The 21,962-nt window shown below is 41.0% G+C and overlaps 1 protein-coding gene across 4 annotated transcripts in view; it reads right to left on the minus strand.

Annotated features, from left to right (window-relative positions):
- Positions 1-21,962, minus strand: part of CDKL5 (cyclin dependent kinase like 5) — a 1,167,948-nt gene that overhangs the window by 241,598 nt on the left and 904,388 nt on the right. For 2 of the 4 annotated variants that reach the window (XM_085622653.1, XM_085622651.1), the window contains exon 10: positions 18,634-18,823. In XM_085622653.1, coding sequence (XP_085478779.1) covers positions 18,634-18,823 — 190 coding nt within the window. Of the gene's footprint in view, positions 1-18,609; positions 18,824-21,962 lie in introns of all 4 variants that reach the window. The other 2 variants (XM_085622652.1, XM_085622650.1) reach the window with 1 other exon arrangement.

Genomic DNA, 21,962 nt, shown 5'->3' on the forward strand with positions numbered 1-21,962 from the left:
CAAGCTTACACTGAGAAAATGCTCTTTAATTACAAAATACCATGGGAGAACTATGGGTACAGAATAACACACTAGTTTTTACTCTCCAAAGAATGTCTCTCCATGGTCCCAAACACTTACAATAGATGTAAATCAAACCTAAGCAGCGCGGGGTGAGATGGGGTTAAGGGTGTAAGCAAAAGCAATAAATACATTCATGTGTGTACCACAATCCAACAGAATTAAATGCGGGGCACTTGCGGTAATAAACAACGTGGAGCCTAGACAAGATAACTGTTTTGCAGATCTCCATAATAAACATGGCTAATATATCACAGTAGTTTAATGGACTCACTTTCCAACTCATAACAGAACAAGCCAAGTTAAAAGTCAAAGGAATGTAGTAGTTGGGGGTGTGGTGGGGCCCAGGAAAATGGCGGCTTGCTGAATTCTCTCAGACTGACCCGATCCTAAACTGACAAAAGTTAGAAGAGAACTTCATCCGTAAAAGAATTTACACAACACTAAATGGTGATTAGTGACTGTGCTGCAGCAAATGAGCTAAAGAAATGTGTGAAACGCTGACCGACACTATGGGAAACTCACTGGATTACTCAGTGGGGGAACATGCCTGGCATTACCAGTTAAACGAACTGACACTGCCGTGGCATGCATAAATTGAGATTAGAGAGGAAGGTCTGGCCGAGCTACACATGTTGAAAAACACAAGGTAACAAGGGCACAGCGGAAATGCTTAAACTTACTCACTGATGTAATACTTTCAAAAATCATCACCCAGTGATAAAAAAAATACATGATAAAAACAGTGTTAAAGTGAAGATAACTGCAACTGATCTGATCTCAACATAGTGTTTAAGAAATCAATTGGCAGTTTCACAAGACTCGTATGAGCCTGTATCTGATAGCGTGGATGGCATATCTCAACATATCTCAACATGACAATACTGAGTCAAGCTGCACTCAATGCCTTTGGACTTAGTGGATGAGACACACAAGTAGTTTGCACCGGGGAGATTTTGCCAAATACATAACACAGTAAATATATGGTGCATAAGCTGTTGAGATGTGCCTTAAGGAGTTGCCTTTTACAATTGATTGCTACATACATCACAGTCTTAAAATCTCCATAATATGATGGATGACTATAAACCAAAATAAAAGCAAATCAGAGCCTGACAAGGGTTAAAACTGACCCACCATTGCCTCCATCATGGATTAAGGAAAATCAGACCCCCTATATATCTAGATATGGTTATGAAAGGACTGAATAACAAGACATGTATAACACAATCCACAAAGACAAATATTGAAGAACTACAGAAGGACACAAGCAAAATGTCCATGAAGATGGATGAGACTGCAATCAATATGCAGGAGAAAACATCCAAGTTAAAGAACAATGTAAAAAGAAAACAATTTCCAAACTTACAAAGCTGAAAAGAGAACTAATTTCTTTGGAAAATAGAAACAGGAAATGCCATGATTTTTGGTCTACCGGAAGGATCACAAAACAGATTAAAAGTGTGCGCAGTGTCTGGAAAAGTGGACCTGAGAATTATTGATTTGGGCTCAACAAGAGAATTCGAAATTAAAAGGGCACATTGGATTCCCATTCAGAAACCTGATGAAAATGTATATCCAATAACAATGATTTTCAGACTCTAACCTATGCCCATATGATGAAGATGAAGATATTCAGCACAAATCAGGAAATTCTTTCTGGATTTGAGAACCAGGATGTGTGGCATTGGATATAAAGTTTGGATTAATTGGTCCATTAAGGATGAAGACCACAGTCAATGGACAAAATAACACCTTCAAAGATGCACATACTTTAAAGATATTCTGGACGATTATTGTTAAGAAAATATGGTTGTCTGTCATTCTCAAAAAAGTTATTACTCTCAGCTTCCTCTCATGATTCAAACGAGGTTGAATATCTCTTCTGTTAGTATGTGAACAATAACAATAACACAGATGTAATACACTAAAAAATGACTGTGCGCTTTGTGAAAGATGGATTTTTTTATATTTATTTGCCCTTGGCTATCAGTGTAATGAGATCAGGTATATGTGGATTTCATAAGACCACCAGTCTCTTTGTTTTTCTAATTGGTACTTTTACTGGTAATTCAAGTTATAGGTTTTGACAATGGAAATTCTCCCATGGCTAGGGAGTTGAATATCAGAGGTTGCTATTTCTTGCAGTACCAGACTTGTTACAAACGTATCCCGTAGAAGTAAACTGACCGATGTCAATTCCACTTCACTAAAGACAAGCAGCCATCACCACTCTGTCACTTTTTTCCTGTTTTGTTTTCTTTCTGAATAATTTATTTTCTAGGCTTCAAATCGGTTCTACAATGGGGAAATCTTAAAATGTGTTTATACAAAGATGGGAAGATTGAAGACTAACTCAATATTCAACATATTTGCGTCTACTCACTCACCATGAGTAGTGTAAAGATTTTTCCTCTAACTCTAAGAGTTTCAAATACCCTGTCAAAAGGAGGAAGATATTAGAATATTTTAAAGATTGAAAAAGAATATTTTATTATTACAAGAAACAACTCTCAAACAAAGAGAAGTTATGCAAATGAAGAGAGATCAATGATTTAACTAGTTGTCTCTGGAGAGACAGACAAAAAGAATAGAGTAACAATTCTAATAGCAAAAAAAAAAACCTACACCATAATTTGGGATGCTATGAAAGCTACCTTGAGGGGAATTTGTATAAGATCTGCTGTTAGAACTGGAACGCTGAATAAAATGGTTGGTTGTAGAAACTGCAGATATTATCCAGAGATAATGACACATTCTTGCAATTAAAATTCCCAACAGATGACTGTGAAAATGCCAAAAAACAGAAAGCAGGAAATATACTAGCATCATAGTTGAGCTTTAAAAGGTCAAGGAATCATACAATAACTCAAAGCCAGAAACTGTAATGTCAAATTTAGAAGTGAGGAGATAATTAATATTTTCAGAGACTCCTACGAAGCTCTGTATATTCCTACTTTAGTGGTGAATAATAAAAAGATAGATGGATACTTGAAACATATCGACTTCCCTCAGAGAAGCAATGAAAGTAACAACGAAAATAGAGTTAAACTATGTAGATCTTTCATTCTCCATGAAATAACACAATTATACCTCAAATATCTCTAGAAAAAGGACCAGGCCGAGATGGAATGACAACTTTATTTTATAAGAAAGTTTTACCCTACAAGAGCTGATGGGTAAACTATCTGATTTCTGTGTGAACAAAGGAGCAGTCTCAGGTTTGAGAGAAAGCACTAATATTATTTTAATACCCAAGGAGGGAAAAGACTCCTTAAATTCATCGAGCAACTTTCCGATTTCTCTAATCAATTTGGGATTCAAGGTGTATGCTAAGATGATAACTAATGGACTATTGTCACAGGACAAGGAGAAAGCTGTTGATAAAGTGTCATGGGGTTTCTCAAATGAATCTCTCTCAAAGTACATTTGCTGCAACGATTTGTAAATATAATAATGACAGATTATCGAGGACCGAGCGCTGCAGTAAAGACAAATGGAGTTACCACAGAATACTTTAATCTTAACCAAGGAAGTAGTCAATGGAGCCTTTGTCTCCACTGTTGTTTATTATCGCCCTGGAACCATTGCCCTGTCCTATGAGTGGGGAAAACATATTTAAGGGCACCACGATTGCTTTCCGTTGAGCTGACCGTGGTGGGAAGACCACCAGCTTTGGGTTGGCAGAATCAAAGGAATTGGGGTGCACATAGTTTGTAATGTTGTAATGTTAAATGAGAATAACCATCCCTTCCCTGATCGTTATATCATCATCCCAAAAAAATTACATTTGTTCTTTCCACAGTGTATTTGACTTTCTCAATTTCTCCCACTCCTGAAATCCCTTTATTTTGTAGGTCACCTCCCATCTCGGACACTTATCTAATTCTCAAACATGGAAATCTTACTGCTGCCCCCAGATCCCATAACTTCACTACTTTTTTCTCATTTCGATACACTTCGTCTCCTTCCATATTTAAGCAGGACATCATTTTACATCTGCTCAAAAAGCTATCCACTGACCACTCTGTCTCTTGTAATATTCATCCCATTTCCTTCCTCCTGTATCTTTCAAACTTTCTAAACTCCTTGCCCAAAACCAATAGCCAGCCCTTCTAGGTTCACACAGCCTTCTTCCACTTTCTCAATCTGGTTTTCATTCCATCTACTCTATTGAGATTGCCCTATTAATTGTCTCCCACCACCTTCACTCCTCCCGCTGTAACTAACTCTTCTTTTTACACTTCTTACTTGGCCTATCTGTAGCACTGAACTTGGCAGATCACCCTACTTTTTGTCATATCAATCCTTATTCTCTCTGGCACTGTACATTCCTGGTGCTCTTTTTACACAGCTCTCTAGTCCTACTCAATGACATGTGACAGAGCTTTCTCTACATTGTGTCCTCTTCTCTAGGGAGTAGGACTCACTTCTCTTTTCCTGTTTATGACCGAATGTCAGCCAATGGTTCTCGCTTCCTTTATCCTTACTATTTCTAGGCAGATCTACTCAACCTTTTTTCATTGCACTTCATTTAGTCACACCCTTTACAACATGATTCACAAACTGCCTTTGGTCCTTCATTTCCTGGATGTCCTCTCCCCACAGACACCCTAGTCCTTCCAAGTTTTTATTCTCTTTCCATTCTCCTACATCAGTCTCCTACACCACCTTCCCCCTCCCTTTCTGCCCACTTTTATGTCCCTTTCTCCAGGTAATCTCAGAATAATTTATATTATTTTTACTCTACCAGACTTCTTGGTGGTTTCTCATACATGCCACTTTCAGCTCTGTGACAAGTGTATGGTTTCCCCAATCCTAGCATTATTTTTTTGTCAATTAGACTGTTTTTCTACAGTACACGTGAAACTGTCTTTCGTGCTGCTATTCAATGTCTGTGTCATCCTTCTATTTCCTACCATTGCTCAGTTCTCAACCCATATATCTGATTGCTTGGTATTTAAATGCATGCAGAACTGTCCCCCTTCTTTCATTCCTACTAAACTTGCGCAGCTAATATCAGGTGTCTGACCTTCGCTCACACTCTCCTCTTTCTAGATTTCTTTAAAAACCTACTTCTGTTAGAAAGAAGTTCCAATCAACTTTACCCTTCCATCTACAATTTAAACAATTAAATACCTCTTTACTGTCACACTTTTGTTATTGTTTATTTGATTTATATTGATGATGTACTGATCAATGTTGAAGTTCTGTGCAAATCAGTGAGTAAATAGATTACAACGGTGTTAGATATAGTCGCTCCATGTTAGACTCCCATGGAATAGATCTTTTGCACCTTAGTTAGCAGACGCATTACGCCAAGTGCAACAAAATTGCAAGCAAATATAATGGATGCAAATATAACACTTCTGAGAAGAGTTATATATGAAGGAACTTCACAGGTATATACAGATCTTCACAGCAATAAGAGGGTACTTCACTGGGGAAATCTTAGAATCTGTCATTGCAACTAAGAAGAGCTTCAAAATCATCAACTCTTTAACTAACCCAGAATGCCTAAATGAAAGCATTCTTGAATATGCAAAAGACTTGCTATAATTGGGTGGCATACGATGAGGGAGTTGTGTTGTGATATGGGGGAGTTCACTACTGTTAGCCAGATTTCTGAGTGTGAGATTTTAAATGTTGAGCCTTTCACTTCAGAAGGATCCTTGTCCTGTTAAGTTGTTACACAATACTGGTGAACCTGTGCAATATCTCTCTAAGATCTGCTCCAGTTCCACTGATTTGGAAGCATGCAATGATCACCCTATTCCGAAAAAATGTAAAGCCAACCCAACTAGTCTAGCATATTTTCTACCTGTATCCTTACTGTCGGCACTAATAAAAATGTTGGAGAAGCAAGTGAATGACATGCCGCCTAATTTTTGCAATCTAATAAGATCTTGGATGCTGCTCAGTTTGGTGTCTGAGATGCACATACCACTGAGTCTGATAAGATAACAATGGTGGATGAGATAAGGTGGATTTTTGATAAAAGAGGTGATGCAGTTCTCAAACTGTTCAATCTTTCCGCAGCCTTCAAAATTATCTCACATAGGATCCTACTTGATAGGGTCTTAGAGACAGGTGTCAGAGGACATGCCCTACTTAGGGTCAGAGCTTATCTCGAACAGCACACAAAAGACTGAGGATGAACTTAGCCCTGTCCAACATACTTCCAGTAGAACACATATTTCCACAGGGCTTGAAACTCAGTCCCACTCATTTTAATATTTATGTTACCCCAATGGCCATATTGATCTGTTTGTTTGGCTTCCACTTTGCAATGTATGTTGATGACACCCAGATGATTTTGAGGATGGATGGGGGTCATGTGTTTTACAAGACACGGTTTAACGAATGTCTCTCTGCCACAGCAAATTGGGTGTTTAATAATGCTTTAAAACTGAACTCAGGTAAGATGGAGTTTTTTTGTCAGACAAGATGGCTTGGTCAGATAGCTGGTGGCCCATAGAATTTGGTTTTCCTGTTAACCAATTCAGTGGTAGTGGTGAAGAACTTCGGAATGTATCTCAATGACAGTTTATCTCTCAACGGCCCAGGTAAATAAAACCATGACTACTGGATTGTTCCAACATAAATTGTTGAAAACAAATATCCAGGTGAGACTTTAGAAGGGCAGAATATTTCCACAAATCAGAGTCAAGCATCAGTTTTAATTTAATTTAAAATTGTTTTGATATAATAACCTGACATGCCAAATGTAAGCCTATACTCACCAAATATAAAAGATTCAGACATGGCCTTACTGGTCCTGTACAATACACTCAGCTGTACTTAGGCCCCATGGACCGTTATTTCTTTTCTCATGATAACCAAGATAGGACCTACTATTTAATTCAATTGGGCAGTGAAGGCTCTGATGTTTGCCGCAATTTTTTGCCCCTTCCTACCTGTTCCCAGATGTGATACACTGAAGCACATTACCACCACAATACTTCAGTTAGGGAAGAGTGTTGTACCATGCAGAAGAGATCTCTTTCCATTTGTTAGGCTAAAGATAATAGGCATCTTATAATTCTGACATGGCCCTGAAAAGCAGTCTGCTAAATGCAATGTACTCACTGAACAAAACAGAAGAGGTCATGCCACTTTGATACACACAATCTAAACCTTTGAGCCACCAGAGAGAGCAAAATGGCTCCCCATTTGCTCGGATTGAAGACTGTGCATAAAACAAATTGGAGTGACAGGGAAACTAAAGTAGGAGGTGTGATGCTGATAATATCAAAGGGTTTAATCATGCCTTGATCTTGCAAGGAATGTTGACATTTAGGAAATGTCTTTCTGTGACATGTGCCTAGGATGAGGGATATCTTGTTGATATTAGGAGTATTAATTAACCTGCATGTAGTCCCACATTCACAAAGATATCTTTACTCTTTTGGGGCACTTAAAATCCAGGTCAAAGACAGTAATCCTTTTAGGAGATTTCAGCATCTTGGGAGAGGCTGCAAGCAACCCGATGCATTCTATAGTAGATTCCTGGGAACTACAGGCCTATTTCTCTTCTGCCTAGTCTCGCCAAAGTCTGTGAGAAGGTGGTGAATAGACAGTTGACTGAGTTTGTGGAGAGGGCCGACATTCTTCATCCAGGTCAGTCGGACTTTCGGTCCTCTTACAGTACCAAATTGCCTTTGGTGGAAGTATCTGAGGCTATTCGAGAGTGCCTTGATGCCAGCGGGAGAGCAGCATTAGTGCTGCTTGACCTGTTGGCTGCATTTGACACGGTTCCCCACTATGTTGCTTGACCAATTTGCGGAGATTGGTGTATCGGGGTCGGCCTGGGGCTGGATTAGGGCCAGTCTGGAGGGTCGGGTGCAACAAGTCTGGCTACCACCGGCAGCGTCTGCCCCTCAGCCAGTTACTACTGGGGTCCATCAGGGGTCGTCCCTTAGCCCCCTTTTGTTCAATATCTATCTTACTCCTCTAGTCGTGTTGGCTGAGGCTTTGGGGGCTAAGGTGATCGCTTATATCTGACGACACCCAGTTACTTTTCACCTGGAAAAAGGAGGAGGAATCCGTGGCCTCCGTACAATTCTGCCTGTCTTGGGTGTGTAAGTGGCTTGTGGGCGCCGAATTGAAATGTAATGAAGACAAGTCGGATATCCTCTTGTATGGCAATTTTCCCCCGGGTTTTAGAGATTTGATCTGGCCGTCTGACTTCCCGCCACCGTCCTCTAGCAGTAGCACAGCGAAGAACCTGGGAGTTTGGTTTGAGGATAATCTATCTTTTGCCTCCCAAGTCAAGAGACTGTCAGGGTGCTGCTTTGGTCTCCTCAAAATTTTGAGAAGATTTCTTCCACTTCTCCCACGGCTGGTGAAAGAGACAGTTGTCTGTGCGCTCATTCTTTCCCTCCTGGATTATGCTAATGCTCTTTATGTGGGGATTCGGGCATACTCCCTTAACAAACTCCAGGTGGTGAAAAATGCGGCGGCTCGGCTCCTGTTAGAGATGCCCTTAAGAAGCAGTATGCAAGGTCATCTTCACTCTCTTCATTGGCTTCCCATGGCGGCCCGGGTGAAATTCAAATCTATTACCATCGCCCATCGTGCTCTGCATGGTCTTGGGCCAACTTACTTGCAGAAACGTTTCTCCTTCTACGTTCCAGGGAGACAGCCACGCTCCTCCGCTCTTCTTCTGGCAACAGTTCCCTGTTTCTTCTGGCACAGGCTTGGTGGTTGTTCCCTCGCCTTCATGGCGGCTCAGGCATGGAACGCCCTTCCGTTTGCACTGGGGAACAGCCATTACAACGCGGTTTTTACCACGCGTAGCCATTACATCGCATGCGTTACAACGCATGCGATGTTACAACGCTATGCCATTACAACGCAAATCTTTACATCGACTTGCGCTAGATGGCGTGCTAACATTACAAATAGTGTAGTTTACTATCCCAACACCTTCCCTACTGTTAAGTGGACTGGAGTTGGAATAGTCAATTACACTTTTCTAATGTTAGCACGCCATCTAGCGCAAGTCGATGGAAAGACTTGCGTTGTAATGGCATAGCGTGGTAACATCGCAGTCGTTGTAACGACCGCGTTGTAACTGCACGCGTTGTAATGACTCGCGTTGTTACGTCATACATCCGTTTGCACTTCGCAACATTAAATATCCTGTGGCCTTTAAAAAATTGTTAAAAACGTACTTCGTTGTTTAGTACTGACTAGCATCTTAGTCCCTCTGTGCTCGTGCCGGGACACTCCTTGGAGTAGCTGTGCGCGTTAGAAAATTATATAACATAACGTAAAGGACTTCTACGAAAATCTTAACTCCTAACAAAGTATAACTGGCGTCGTCAATCATTGAAGAGTTGGTTGGGTATTGACGTTTTGACTATGTCTAACTTGACTATGTCAACTACCTATGACATGGTCAGCTCACAAATTCCTAAGCTTTCACTCCTAAAATCGACCTCCTACAAACAGGTACATAAATGTAATACAAGGTACAATGGTGTGACACCGTGAGAACATCCTTCTTTCAGAGAAGTGCCCATCTTGTCATCTGGTCTTCTAAGCAAATCAAAAACAACAGCAAAAACACTTTTATGCCTTGCAGTACAAAACTAAGACCAGATAACATTACAGTAAAATATGGTTCACTCCAAGGCTTCGGGACATTAGACAACTAGAAAAACATAGATCATCAGAGCTAAAGAGGATGACATGTTGTTGGAAAAGCAGCAGACAAACCTGTAAACCTCGGCAGAGAGATCTTAGGAAGGCTACCCGACAAGAAGGTTTATTTCCAAAAATATCCATTAGGTCTGTCATCTTGTCCTACATATGGCTACATATGTAACCCATTGTTGTAAGGCATTTCAGAGCATCTCCAATTAAAGCTATCTTCTTGTTAATACTGGTCTAGTCCAAATGTATTTGTAAGGGAGGGATGGTCAACTGCCCTCATTTGAATCAGTATAGTAAACCTGATCTTTAATTTGAGAGAAGTGCCAGATTGCTCTTAAATTTAAAATGTAGAGGCAAACTGGCTTACAGTGGGAAAATATTTGCTGTTTTCTGTCTTCTAGTGGCAAACAGGAGAATTGCTATACATTGCCTTCAGTCTACAGAGCCTCTAGTGCAGAAATGGCAAGATGACATACCTGGATGGGCTGTAGCTGAAGAGCTGCATATGTTTAAATCTCGTACAGACCCTAACATTGGAGAAAACATGGAGGAATGGAGATAAATGGTTAGAGGGTTGCTAGTTCCCCAGCCACTTTCCTCTCTTAGTTCACTTGAGTATACATACAAATGTAAAATTTTAACAAAATATTAATTACACACTGTCTGCTATTCTGTTTAGGAAACATGACAACTTATTGGCCTCGCGGCGTTAATGGAACTCGTTATGAGTTAAGATTTGGATTCAACAAGTCTTTGTTTGAATTTTTTCAGTTCCTTGAGATCTGATCAGATTGCAGAGTGACATTGACAATTTATTTTATTCTACTGTGAACAGTGTAATTAATCATCAATATTTTAAAATGTAACACATAACGTGTCTCTCTTCATGTTCCTTTCTTGGAACATGAAGGAGACCCTCAGGTGGTATGTGGGTTTAGGGCACAAGGTGGCTGCAGCTTTCAGAAGCTTCACAAAATGCTGCCAAATAAATCTTGCCAAGCTCCTAAATCTACACATGATGCTGTAGTATACCTTAATCCCCCCTCTGGTGGTGGCAATTTTAAGGTGGTAAAACTCAATAACTAAAAACTAAGCAGAGAATACTGGTCCAAGATAGCAGTATCACCTATCAGGCAAGTAAGAGATTTTGAAGTCCTCAACATCTAGGGAGACAAAGAACTGACATTCAGCAAAAGGAGAGGTTTGAGAGTTTAGAAGTTCTTAATATGCCCCAGTGGTTGCAGGTTGTGAGGACAAGCACTCAATTTTTAGAAACAGGATGTATTTTTCATCACCAGACTTTGACCCAACACAAGAGAAAGGTAGAAAAGGGAGAATGAAGGACAAAGAGAAACACCGAACAAAAGTGACAATGGAAAAAAGTAAGAATCAAAAAGAACCTGTAGGAGTGAGAAAAAGAGAAAGGAAGTGGAAGATGGTGGAAGAAAGACACATAAGGTGTAATCAAGATGAGGCAGCCTCTGTATCGACAACATTCAGCCGCAGTGGTAGTGTTGTCCTAAGAAAAACTTGTTTTACATATTAAGCACTGCCCATCCCCATCTGGACAAATAAATGGCACACTGTGCCATACTGCATCTAGGGAATAAACCACTTAGAGATGCTGGGGTGGGAAATACGCTCATATAAGGTTCCACTTTTTGATGGACACAACAGTGAGACCACCTTTTCATATCATGTTATAACCATGGACAAACCTATATAAATCTCAAAGGTTAAACCAAAAATCCTTGACAGCTCCAAAGTCCCATTACTCATCAATCACACTATGGGCCTGATTACGATGCAGGTCAGAAAGCCTCCGACCACTCATCGGAGGCTTTCCCACCTACATGGTAGTTTAATATTCCGACTATCAAATTATAACGTCTGCGGCCGGTGTGTAAACCGGCTGGGGAAACCGACTGGGTTCCGATGGGCTCAAGGAGCCCATCGGCCAGTCAGACAGGCCACATAATCCCTTTAGGAAGGAATTTCCGTCTTCAGGATTATGATGTGGGTCTCCGACAGCAGTTCCATGTCGGCCTTACCAACATAGAAATGCTGTTCTGAAGTGTCTTTGAGGGCCCCTAGCAGGGTTCCCTTCTCCCTAGGGCCTCTGGTTGAGGCCCTGGGGGGCACCTATGGTGCCCCCCTCACAACACTGCACCACGTGGCAGGAACAGTCAGGTGCCTGCCACACGGTGCAGGGATGTATAAAAACTCCAGTTTCTCAATGGGAGCTTGTACTGCGGGCGGTTTCCCTCAGTTCCTATGGTCGGTCGGCTCTCACACCCGAAACTGTGTCATCCACCCAACATTGTAATAAGCCCCTATATGTTCAAGGCCTTTAGCAAGTATGTTATTCTTATAGTTAGCAAAAACCTATCGCACATATTAATGTAGGTCTCATCATCCCTTGTATACCAACTATGTTACATTTATATGGAAATGTACAGCTGTTTGATTAATAGTTTTTTAAAACTATGGCATTCCTTCACACGGTAGGCTTGCATATCATTAGAATGGAAAGATTTAAATAGTCAACAAAATAAAGTGTTAAACTGAATAATAAATACGTGGTCCTCACTAAAATATTAATCACGCCGCTGCATATCGGCAAGAGCAAGCCATAGCCACGGCCTATAGCCGATGTTAAGGAGCCTGCAACAAATTTGTGGCAGGCTTTGGATGACCCAGTCTAAATCCATGTATTTTTCATTTATTTAGAAAGCTTTGCAAGGGAGTGCAAGCCCTCTGAAGAAAGAGCCTTTTCTTTTAAAGGCCTGGGAATTATCGCAGGGCACTGAGAAGCCCACTCATAAGACAGGACATATAAACTGTAATGTATATAAAGGCACTGTTAGATGTCTCGAGCCTCTGCTGCAGTAGACACAAGAGATAGACTATTATGTCTACAGTTGGGTGGGAGTCTTGCCATCAACATTCTGTTTATTACCTCTAGATATCTAAGAAAAGATCCAGGTCAGCTGTCAGGAGCAGAAGGAATAAGACAGACGACAGACATGCCTCTGTCCCCTCCACGAGAGATGAAAGGTGTCCATAGTGGGATTCCCTGTCATACAGGAGCTACTCTTTTTATCTCTAATAGACAGTCGATGTGCAGAGCATGCCAATCCCACAGGAAACATACAGTGAAGTGTGTCTATTATGTCCTTCTTGGGGATTCCTTTTTTAAACAAAAAAGCCTGCTCTAGTCTGCAGAAACTTGGCCTTACTCGAAATCAATCCCCTCGCGCTCCCTGAAGGCTTTGTTTTGTTAGAACATTCTGCCCTCTAGTCGCAGAATGTTCTAATAGCCTTATAGCCCTTCGTAGCACGGCTTTTAAAGTCCCAGTGAAGTGTGTCTATTATGTCCTGCTTGGAGATTCCTTTTTTAAACAATAAAGCCTGCTCTAGTCTGCAGAAACCTGGCCTTACTCGCAGGGCCTTAAAAGAGCAAATACTGCACAGTCGTGAAAAGACTTCCATCTCCTGCCATGGTTTTTTGTCTTTTTAGATAAAACATGTGCTGCCCTCTGGGGGCCTGGCCACCCTTAAAGACACTAAAATGGGGAACAGCCATTACAACGCGGTTTTTACCACGCGCAGCCTTTACATCGAATGCGTTACAACGCATGCGAAGTTACAACGCAATGCCATTACAACGCAAGTCTTTACATCGACTTGCGCTAGATGGCGTGCTAACATTACAAATAGTGTAGTTTACTATCCCAACACCTTCCCTACTGTTAAGTGGACTGGAGTTGGAATAGTAAATTACAATTTTCTAATGTTAGCACGCCATCTAGCGCAAGTCGATGTAAAGACTTGCGTTGTAATGGCATAGCTTTGTAACATCGCATGCGTTGTAACGCATGCGATGTAACTGCACGCGTTGTAATGACACGCGTTGTAATGTCATACATCCCACTAAAATAAATGAAGCATCTGCCTAGCGAACGTGAGAACATGAAAAATGCAAAATTCCACTGTTGATAAATTCTGGGGGAAAAATGGATCCGGACCATTTGTTGCAGCCATGTGAGAGAATGAAGTTATTTTATTTAAAAAGAAAGGTCACTATAGACAGTGCACATTTTGTTAATTTAAGAGCTGAGCAAATGTCTAGCGACCGTTAGGGAAAACTGAAAATAATGACTACAGCAGGATACATCACCACAACAACAGTACAGAAATGTGTATTATAAAGGAAACAGAACATTAGAAATCGAACCTGCTTCTACATGTACCCAACATAACACACAAACGAAACAAGACAATGACTAAGGGCATTCTTTACCTGCCAAAACTAAATTATCAGTTTACACCTAATTGATGTTTATAATGACATCACATATATTTATCATACACCCCCACTTTGCCCTCACAAATTAAGTAAAATAATTATCATGTTGGGTTAATTTAGCAAACTAGTAAAATAAGCCAATATTTTTTGAGTCCAAAATCAATGATTTGTCCTGTTTGTGCCAAGGAAGCCCTTCAGTGAATGCGCTCATGACTGGAGCCAGACGTACAGCGTCAGTCAGCCTCAGAGCTCTGTGCCGCAGCATTATCAACCCGACCTGTGTCGGCATCAAGACTGCATCACAGAGTATGCAATGTATGCAGGACCTGAGCCAGAGGCACCTGGAACATCTGCAGATGCTTCTGTGCCAAGTCTAATGGGTTTGTGGAGCACATTACATCACAGTGACCCGCATCCTGACCGACAGGCTCAGCTGGGACGGTCTTTGAAACAGATTGAGCTAGCCTTTGATCTTCTCAGGTAGGCCAGCTCGCCCTGGTGTCACCACAGCTTTACCCTCCTTACAATGTACTAAGGAAGAATCGTATGAGTTTTGATTCTAAGCATCAGTTTGCTGCCTGTGGCTGTCTCTAGAGAAGCCTGGTATTTTGTGGCTCTGCAAATGACATTCACATTGATCAGGAACACAAAAATGTTACCAAAAAATAATAGTAGGCATGTGTAACTTTAATGAATGAGAAGTGAACCTTTCAAAAGGTAAAGGTTTAGATCAAGAAAGTAGTAAATCGTCAGGAGTTGTCTAGGGCACAGTAAGCATAGTAATTACTGGATGGTTAAATGAACGCGGTTTCTTCAACAAAGAACCAGAGCTGCCCAGAGGAGAATTTGAAGGCAAATGGCACCCGGAACAATGATCAAAGAAATAAAATTAACGAAAGGCTTTGGGAGCACTCTGAGAGAAAGAAGCACCTAATGTAATAGGGTTCAGTATTATGATTACTCATTTTGACCTCCAGGACTCTGGTAATCTCCCCATGCTGCCTTCAAAGCCATGAAAACTAAGAGTGTTACAATCTTTGCAGCAATTTAGTGACAGGAGCAATCCCTTGACACCGAGCTTTCTCCCGTTTGTTTTGTAATTCCTACGTTAACATTACTGTGATTTAGTACTTGCGTATCGCTCACAGGGTCATTAGTATGACCCTGCTGGGCTTTTCAGTAGTCCAGGGTATGACTTTCAAAATGTGGAGTCTGATTCAGTTTTTTCTGGCACTCCTTGTCTAGTCTTGTTAGTCCCAGTTGCTGTTCTCAACCCATTACTTGCTCGCACAAAACAACTTCTTACTCTGGGGAACTTAAATGGTTGGTTTGTGGGTTCCTCTCAATTCTAGTGAAAAACCATGGAGTCCCCTTCAAGCGTCTCCATCAATGAGCTTCAGCTCAGACATTCCGGCGTCTTGGTAGAACTCTCGTCTGTTGAAGTTTCCTGTTTATCCAGAAGTGAGGGGAAAGCTGCCTGTGAAAGATGGTCTGAAGCTGATGGCTGTTGACCAGCAGTCCTGGGGAAAATTCTACCCCTATTGAATGGTGCTATCTGCTCCTAAACTTTAAGTAATTTAGACCTAAGGAAGAAGGGCTGCACAATGTTTTGATTCCATGATATGCATTATGCCCCTTATGCGTATCTGGTGCAAAGGAAACAGAAATGAGGGCTTACCTGACAAATTTGCAGTTATGATAGCACCTGGCACCTTATGAGCCTATTTCACCGGAGCTGCAATACTAGTACAACAACTATAGCCTAATATGGACCACAGGTGAATTATGTATGATAGGATGCAGGCTGGCCGGGTTTGCAGGCATTAGACCGGGCTTCTGGGGCAGGTGCTCGCTGTTAAGTGTATACTGTAGATATTAATTGACTTTGAGTCATAAATATGATGAAGTCAGTCAAATACAAACCGAGGAGATGGATTGTTTTTCGAATAAACAAGATAAGTCCCTTCATCCTGCAGCCTGGGATACTCCTGTGCTGCTAGAGACTCGTTTGTGAGCCAGGATATGTGTTTTAGAGGTGATCAAGAAACACTGTGATGAACTACGCCTTGGCGACTAGTCAAAGTATTGCGTTTACACTTCTAAATGTAAAAGAAAAAAATTAGAACACGTGAGGGGAAGCACAGTGGAGCATGAGCAGGAAGTCATCAAAGCGGAGGATAATATTCAGCATATCTCAAAGGCAACTGAGCACCGTGAAGAGGAGTTTGAGGAGACATCAAGTTATGGGAAGTTCTGGGAAGTGCCTGCAGCTCTGAGCTGTAGTCAGATAGCACGGAGGAACAACTTTCAAAAATAGTATTTTAGTTACTGATCAACTCGCAGTTTTCAGCACAGTTTAATAAAATAAAGAGCACCTTGCTTAGGTGGATCTCAGCTGATCTCTTGGGATTCCCCTTTCTCACAGTACGTAGTCTGCTTACAAACGTATCGAGGGGAACTATCTTCTGAGCCCTAATAAGCTCAGAGAGTTTACTCCTGAAAAAGTAATAATATATTTTCTAAACTTAAGTAGTTTTTTTACAAAGAACACAAGAATAATTTTGTTTAAAAGATACTTAATGAAGCACGTCAAGTAGTTGTTTTTTTCACATTCAAGCAGTGCTACAAAACACATATTGAAACAGACTGCTAGGGGTTTATTGCAACTATGCACAGCAGCCTGCAGAGCTGCTGTTCTAACAAAACAAAGCCTTCAGGGAGCGCGAGGGGATTGAAATCCCCTCAGGCTCCCTGAAGTCTTTGTTCACAGCCAGAGCTGTGAACAAAGACACATTGGAATGTTGGTGCTCCGGGCTTATACCAGCCATTATAAGCCCGGAGCACTCCATTGTTTTCAATGGAGCTACCAACATTCCAATGTTCTAATATAGCCTTATAGCCCACCGTAGCGGGCTGTACCGGCTGTTAAAGTCCCGCTGCAGCGTTAAAGGCCCGAGCCGAAGGCGAGGGACTTTAACAAAGCAGAGGGACTTTAAAAGCCGGTATAGCCCTGCTACGAAGGGCTATAAGGCTATTAGAACATTCTGCCACTAGAGGGTAGAATGTTCTAACAAAACAAAGCCTTCAGGGAGCGCGAGGGGATTGAAATCCCCTCAGGCTCCCTGAAGTCTTTGTTCACAGCCAGAGCTGTGAACAAAGACACATTGGAATGTCGGAGCTCCGGGCTTATACCAGCCATTATAAGCCCGGAGCACTCCATTGTTTTCAATGGAGCTGCCAACATTCCAATGTTCTAATCTGATTTAGAGGCTAGCATGTTCAAAAAACGTTGTCACTTTGCAGGGCAAAGCCTCAGTTTGTCACTTAATGCTCCTGTTCTCATGCATAGGATGTGACTACTGAACTGAACAATCAGTAGCCCACTTTGCAACCTTTACCACTTTCTGTTAGGGTCACAGAGGGCAGACTGAAACTCTGTGAACCAGAGTGTATGTTTTGACCTGGACGTGCACAGGTTTCAAACACAGGCTTGTAATTTTGATCTCAGCTGATTTTGGAAACCGGCAACTACCTCCTTGACAATCAAATCTTAGACTAGATTCAAGATATCTCACCAGTGAGGTTAAACTATAGATAGTTTATTACTGAGGAAACAACAAATTCTTGATGGACGATTGGACTTGGAGTAATCACGGTTTCAATAGTAGAGAGTTAGGAACTGAAAGAACTGTGGTTAACTTTCGAAAGACCTTCTGATGTGTCTACTGAAGACACATATACACACACAAGTAGATGGGAATTGTAGGTTGAGCTCCACACTTTGAGAGTCAATCTAATAGCCCCACTTGAGTAAGGACTTCAGCTAGCACAGATAAGTTATGCACACAATATGATTAGGAACATTTTAACTTACTGTTGGCTAAAACTCTTTCATTACCTAATTAACAACAAGTGGAACAGAAGAAATGGCCACACGATACAGATGTACGTTGTCCACATCAAACACTGGCACTGACATAGACTTTCAGTTTTAAGCACCCAATCTGCAACCAGCTCTGGTATTCCATATAAGAGTATCCAAACCATTTTTGCAGTAGCAAGTTTGTCCTAGTTTCTATCTATGCATGTGGTTCATACCGGCCCATATCCTGTTGGGGTAAAACATGTACACGCTTCTATGACTTTTGAAAAATTCAAATTAAAAAAAAAAAGCTCTTATTCATTCTCAGTTTTTAATATTTACTACACTGCACAAGTTCAACAAGGATATTTGCAAGGAATACAGTAAAGGCAACGCCTCAGCAGCAAATGTCATACATTAATATTTAATGGTTAAATTTTTGATTTCACAATGATGAGAAAAAAGCAATTACAATTCAGACACTTACTTACAGTTGGAAGCAGCAGCAACACAAAACAATAATTGGGTGTTAACTTGATGGTAATACAAAGCAACAGATAATTAAAGCAATACAATAACGATGGAACCAGAAGATAAAATGCACACTAATATAAAAACCACCCCAGTTTTAATGGTGAGACGAATCACTAACTACAAGTCAGACCATAGTGACAGACGACAAAGAAAACATTTGTAAGGATTAGTTTGTTTGCCTTACCCGTTTTTGGTTTGCATCCCTTACCCGAAGTCCATGGAACCGAGGGTTGCTGTAGAAAAGCTTCATTTGCTCAGAAGGTAGTGGTCCGAGTACCTTCTGTATTGTGAACAGTTGGTCTATTTCACTTTCTCCAGGGAATAATGGCTGCCCATCACTTAACTCCCCAAGAATACAGCCAACAGACCACATATCTACAGCTTTTCCATAGGGGGCTCTGAAAGACATAGAAGAGACTATTTGCAAACACAAATTGCATTTTTTGCTTTTATCAAATTTATATCAGTTAATAAAATCAACTGACATTTCTACTAGGGAGTCAACAATGTGTGAGGGAGGAACTATTTCCTAGAGCATTTACGGCAACTGTTGGCTGCACCGATTTAGACCTTAACGTGATTTGCTGTGGCTGCTATTATGTTGTCTTTGTTTTGTTTCCTCAGCATAATGGGGGTCTACTCACAAAATCATGTCTGAGTGTGGGAAGTAGTATTCTAGTAGTACTACTTTAAGTACTCACAAATGCTATTTACGAACATCCAGGCAGAGATTTCTGCTTAAACCTGCCCTATCTCTTGTGTGTGGAGTTCTCCATCACCAGTGCGGAGATCTCTGCAAACAGACATGCATTTTTGCACTAAATGTGGGATGCAGAAGTGGTAGTTGATGGACGATGGGGAATATCTACTACTAAATGGGTGGAGTTATGGAAATGTAAGCAAGAGTTTAGAGAGGCATGTGCATACTCCCACATAATAGTGAGACAATTGCTATTCACAAAAAATACACCTCAACCCACTACCGTAACACAACTGAAAACAAATAGGCTCAAATCTACTCCAGCCAAGCCATGGAGTAAGTGCACCACCACACATTACCAATAACTGGTAGTCCAACTCATTTTCATAGAAATCAACGGAGGCAAGGAAAAACACTAACACCTCAAAGGAAAAAATATGAAACTAAAGAGAGAAAATATTTTTTAAATGAGTAAAAACTTGTTTTTTAAATGTATTTGTATTTTTTTTAATTCGAATTAAAAAAAAAAGAATACTAATCTTAGATACAAGAAATATAAAAAGATTATTGCAACAAGTCAAATACATGCGGCAAAGGGGGGAGAAAGTGAACAGTGAGCTCCCTGCTACACCCATTAACAGGTGTAACTCACTACAACGGCAAACAATTACTTGCAGTCAGCCCAGATAAGAAAGCAAGACACAGTCAAAAAAACATTTAGTTTACTATGTCAGTGAATGGCTATCTTGGATTGACTCTCTTCTCAGGGAACAGGAAGAAAAAAAGCAACATCTTCGGTATGTCCAGGGAATCAGTCGCTGCTATATACCACTTCTCACCTAATGTGATACTTCACATGGTAGCAAACAGGGAGCAGGAACTCAATTCACCTACAGCCTGCTCCCAGGCCACACATGCACATGTCAAAATACTGGCTGAACCTTATTTCCTGGACAATGGAGTTTTCCAGAGGAGACATCATGGGCATCTCATAGGCAAACTAATCATGATGCCTGCGGCTGGTACTGAGAAGCATCACCAGCCAAAAACACCAGTTTATCGCCATGCCACAGTCACTGCTGGAAAAGCAACAGATCGCAGGGGAATTTTATGCATTGGCCCACATCTGTTGACTACTGGCTATCCATTACAAACACATGGCAATTTAACAACCCCCACACAGTGTGCACCATTAATGCAACACACACTGCTAGCACTCCATCAGCATGCAAGCTGCCTGTGTTGCCAGGGGCCACTTTACTTATGTTTATGTGGAGCTTCTTGGGTGTGCACATAAGAAAGTTACATCTTCCAACAGTCAAATCAGTAATTTTCTGAGGATCTTGGTGACATGTGGCTACTGGGTATGTTTGGCTAATGCACTCTATCATTGCACGGGTGACTGGGAAATGGCATTCCAAAGACAGTCATAACTTAACTCCATCACAATACATACCTAACATTAACGTTGTATGAATGCATTTATAGAGATTTTGCATTGTGTACAATTTACCTACTTTATAAAAAGGTACCACATATATCTTTGGTGCAGCTGAGGCCGGTATCCCCATTGTTCTGATTTCTTCACCACCTTCCAACATCTAGTCATACACCCCCAACAGAGGTTATACAAGGCACACATAGAAACTTTAGACATTACTGAGCACACTTTTGGCATCCTCATGTCTCACTTCAGATGTCTTGATCATAAGGGAATGGGAGATACAGTATCCCACTGAAGTTGTGTGAAAGATTACTGTAGCCTGTTGTGTTGCACAACATCACCATACAACAGTATTTACAGCCAGCCCTTACCTCTAATCTACAAGTTCATTTTCATGTTCCTGGGTTGGGAACAAAAGCCAGGGTTTACAGGTGTGTGTCCAACTAGTGGCCTCATTTTTCACCTGAGCGTCTACCTTGATTGATGCATCACAGTGGTTGGACAGTGTCCAGCCAATGATGAATGGGGGGCTATTACCCATCCACATATACTATTCTGAGACAACACTGCTCCAATACTATGATATCACAATCAAACATGCAAGCCTCACAGTAATATGCATAAACTAACACTTTAATGATTCACTCATACATTCACATGACATGTTGGGACTACATACATCATTCACATAAATTGACATTTGCTACTTACATTACAGCACCCTTCAAATACCCTATGCGCATGTTAAATCAAATGTATTTTTTTGCAACCCACAGTTTCATTAACCCATTCATGTTTTTGTAAAAGTCTTCAAAATATGTAACACATGTAAGGTTTCATCAAATTATAGCTTTTTATAGTTTTAAAGTTTTCTATGACTTGTATTTAACTTTACATTTTGTTACTTATTATTTTATTTTAGTAGATGGAGACCTATGCTGTTATGTTTTGTAATATATCCCAATATAAGCCTTGGTAGTCACCTAACCTTTCACCTACATTTTCCCTGCCATTGTACTACAGAACGGTTTTTGGTATTGACCTTTTACCTTGTTAGGTGCTGCATAAAATATTGAGTGGTTTTCCCAGAAAACTAGCCTCATTAATTATGCATGAGGATTCTCACAATCACAGCAGGATTACCATCTTCTGCATAATAACTATGTATAAGGGTCATCCCTTCTGTCATCCTCGGCCGACATGACACAGCAAGGTGGCACCCCTGAGGGTACCTTTTGGGATTACAAATACACCATATCTTTGCTGGGGCAGGCAGAGGAGAAAGACTTCCATGCTGACACACTGACGCGAGATGCTGAGGTTCCTGCACTCAGTCACTCCAGCATGTAGTGGTCTGGCATTCCTCGCGGGGTGTCCATTTGGACGGGGTCCT

Source organism: Triturus cristatus, chromosome 8, assembly GCF_964204655.1.
Source record: "Triturus cristatus chromosome 8, aTriCri1.1, whole genome shotgun sequence".
Lineage (NCBI taxonomy): Eukaryota > Metazoa > Chordata > Amphibia > Caudata > Salamandridae > Triturus > Triturus cristatus.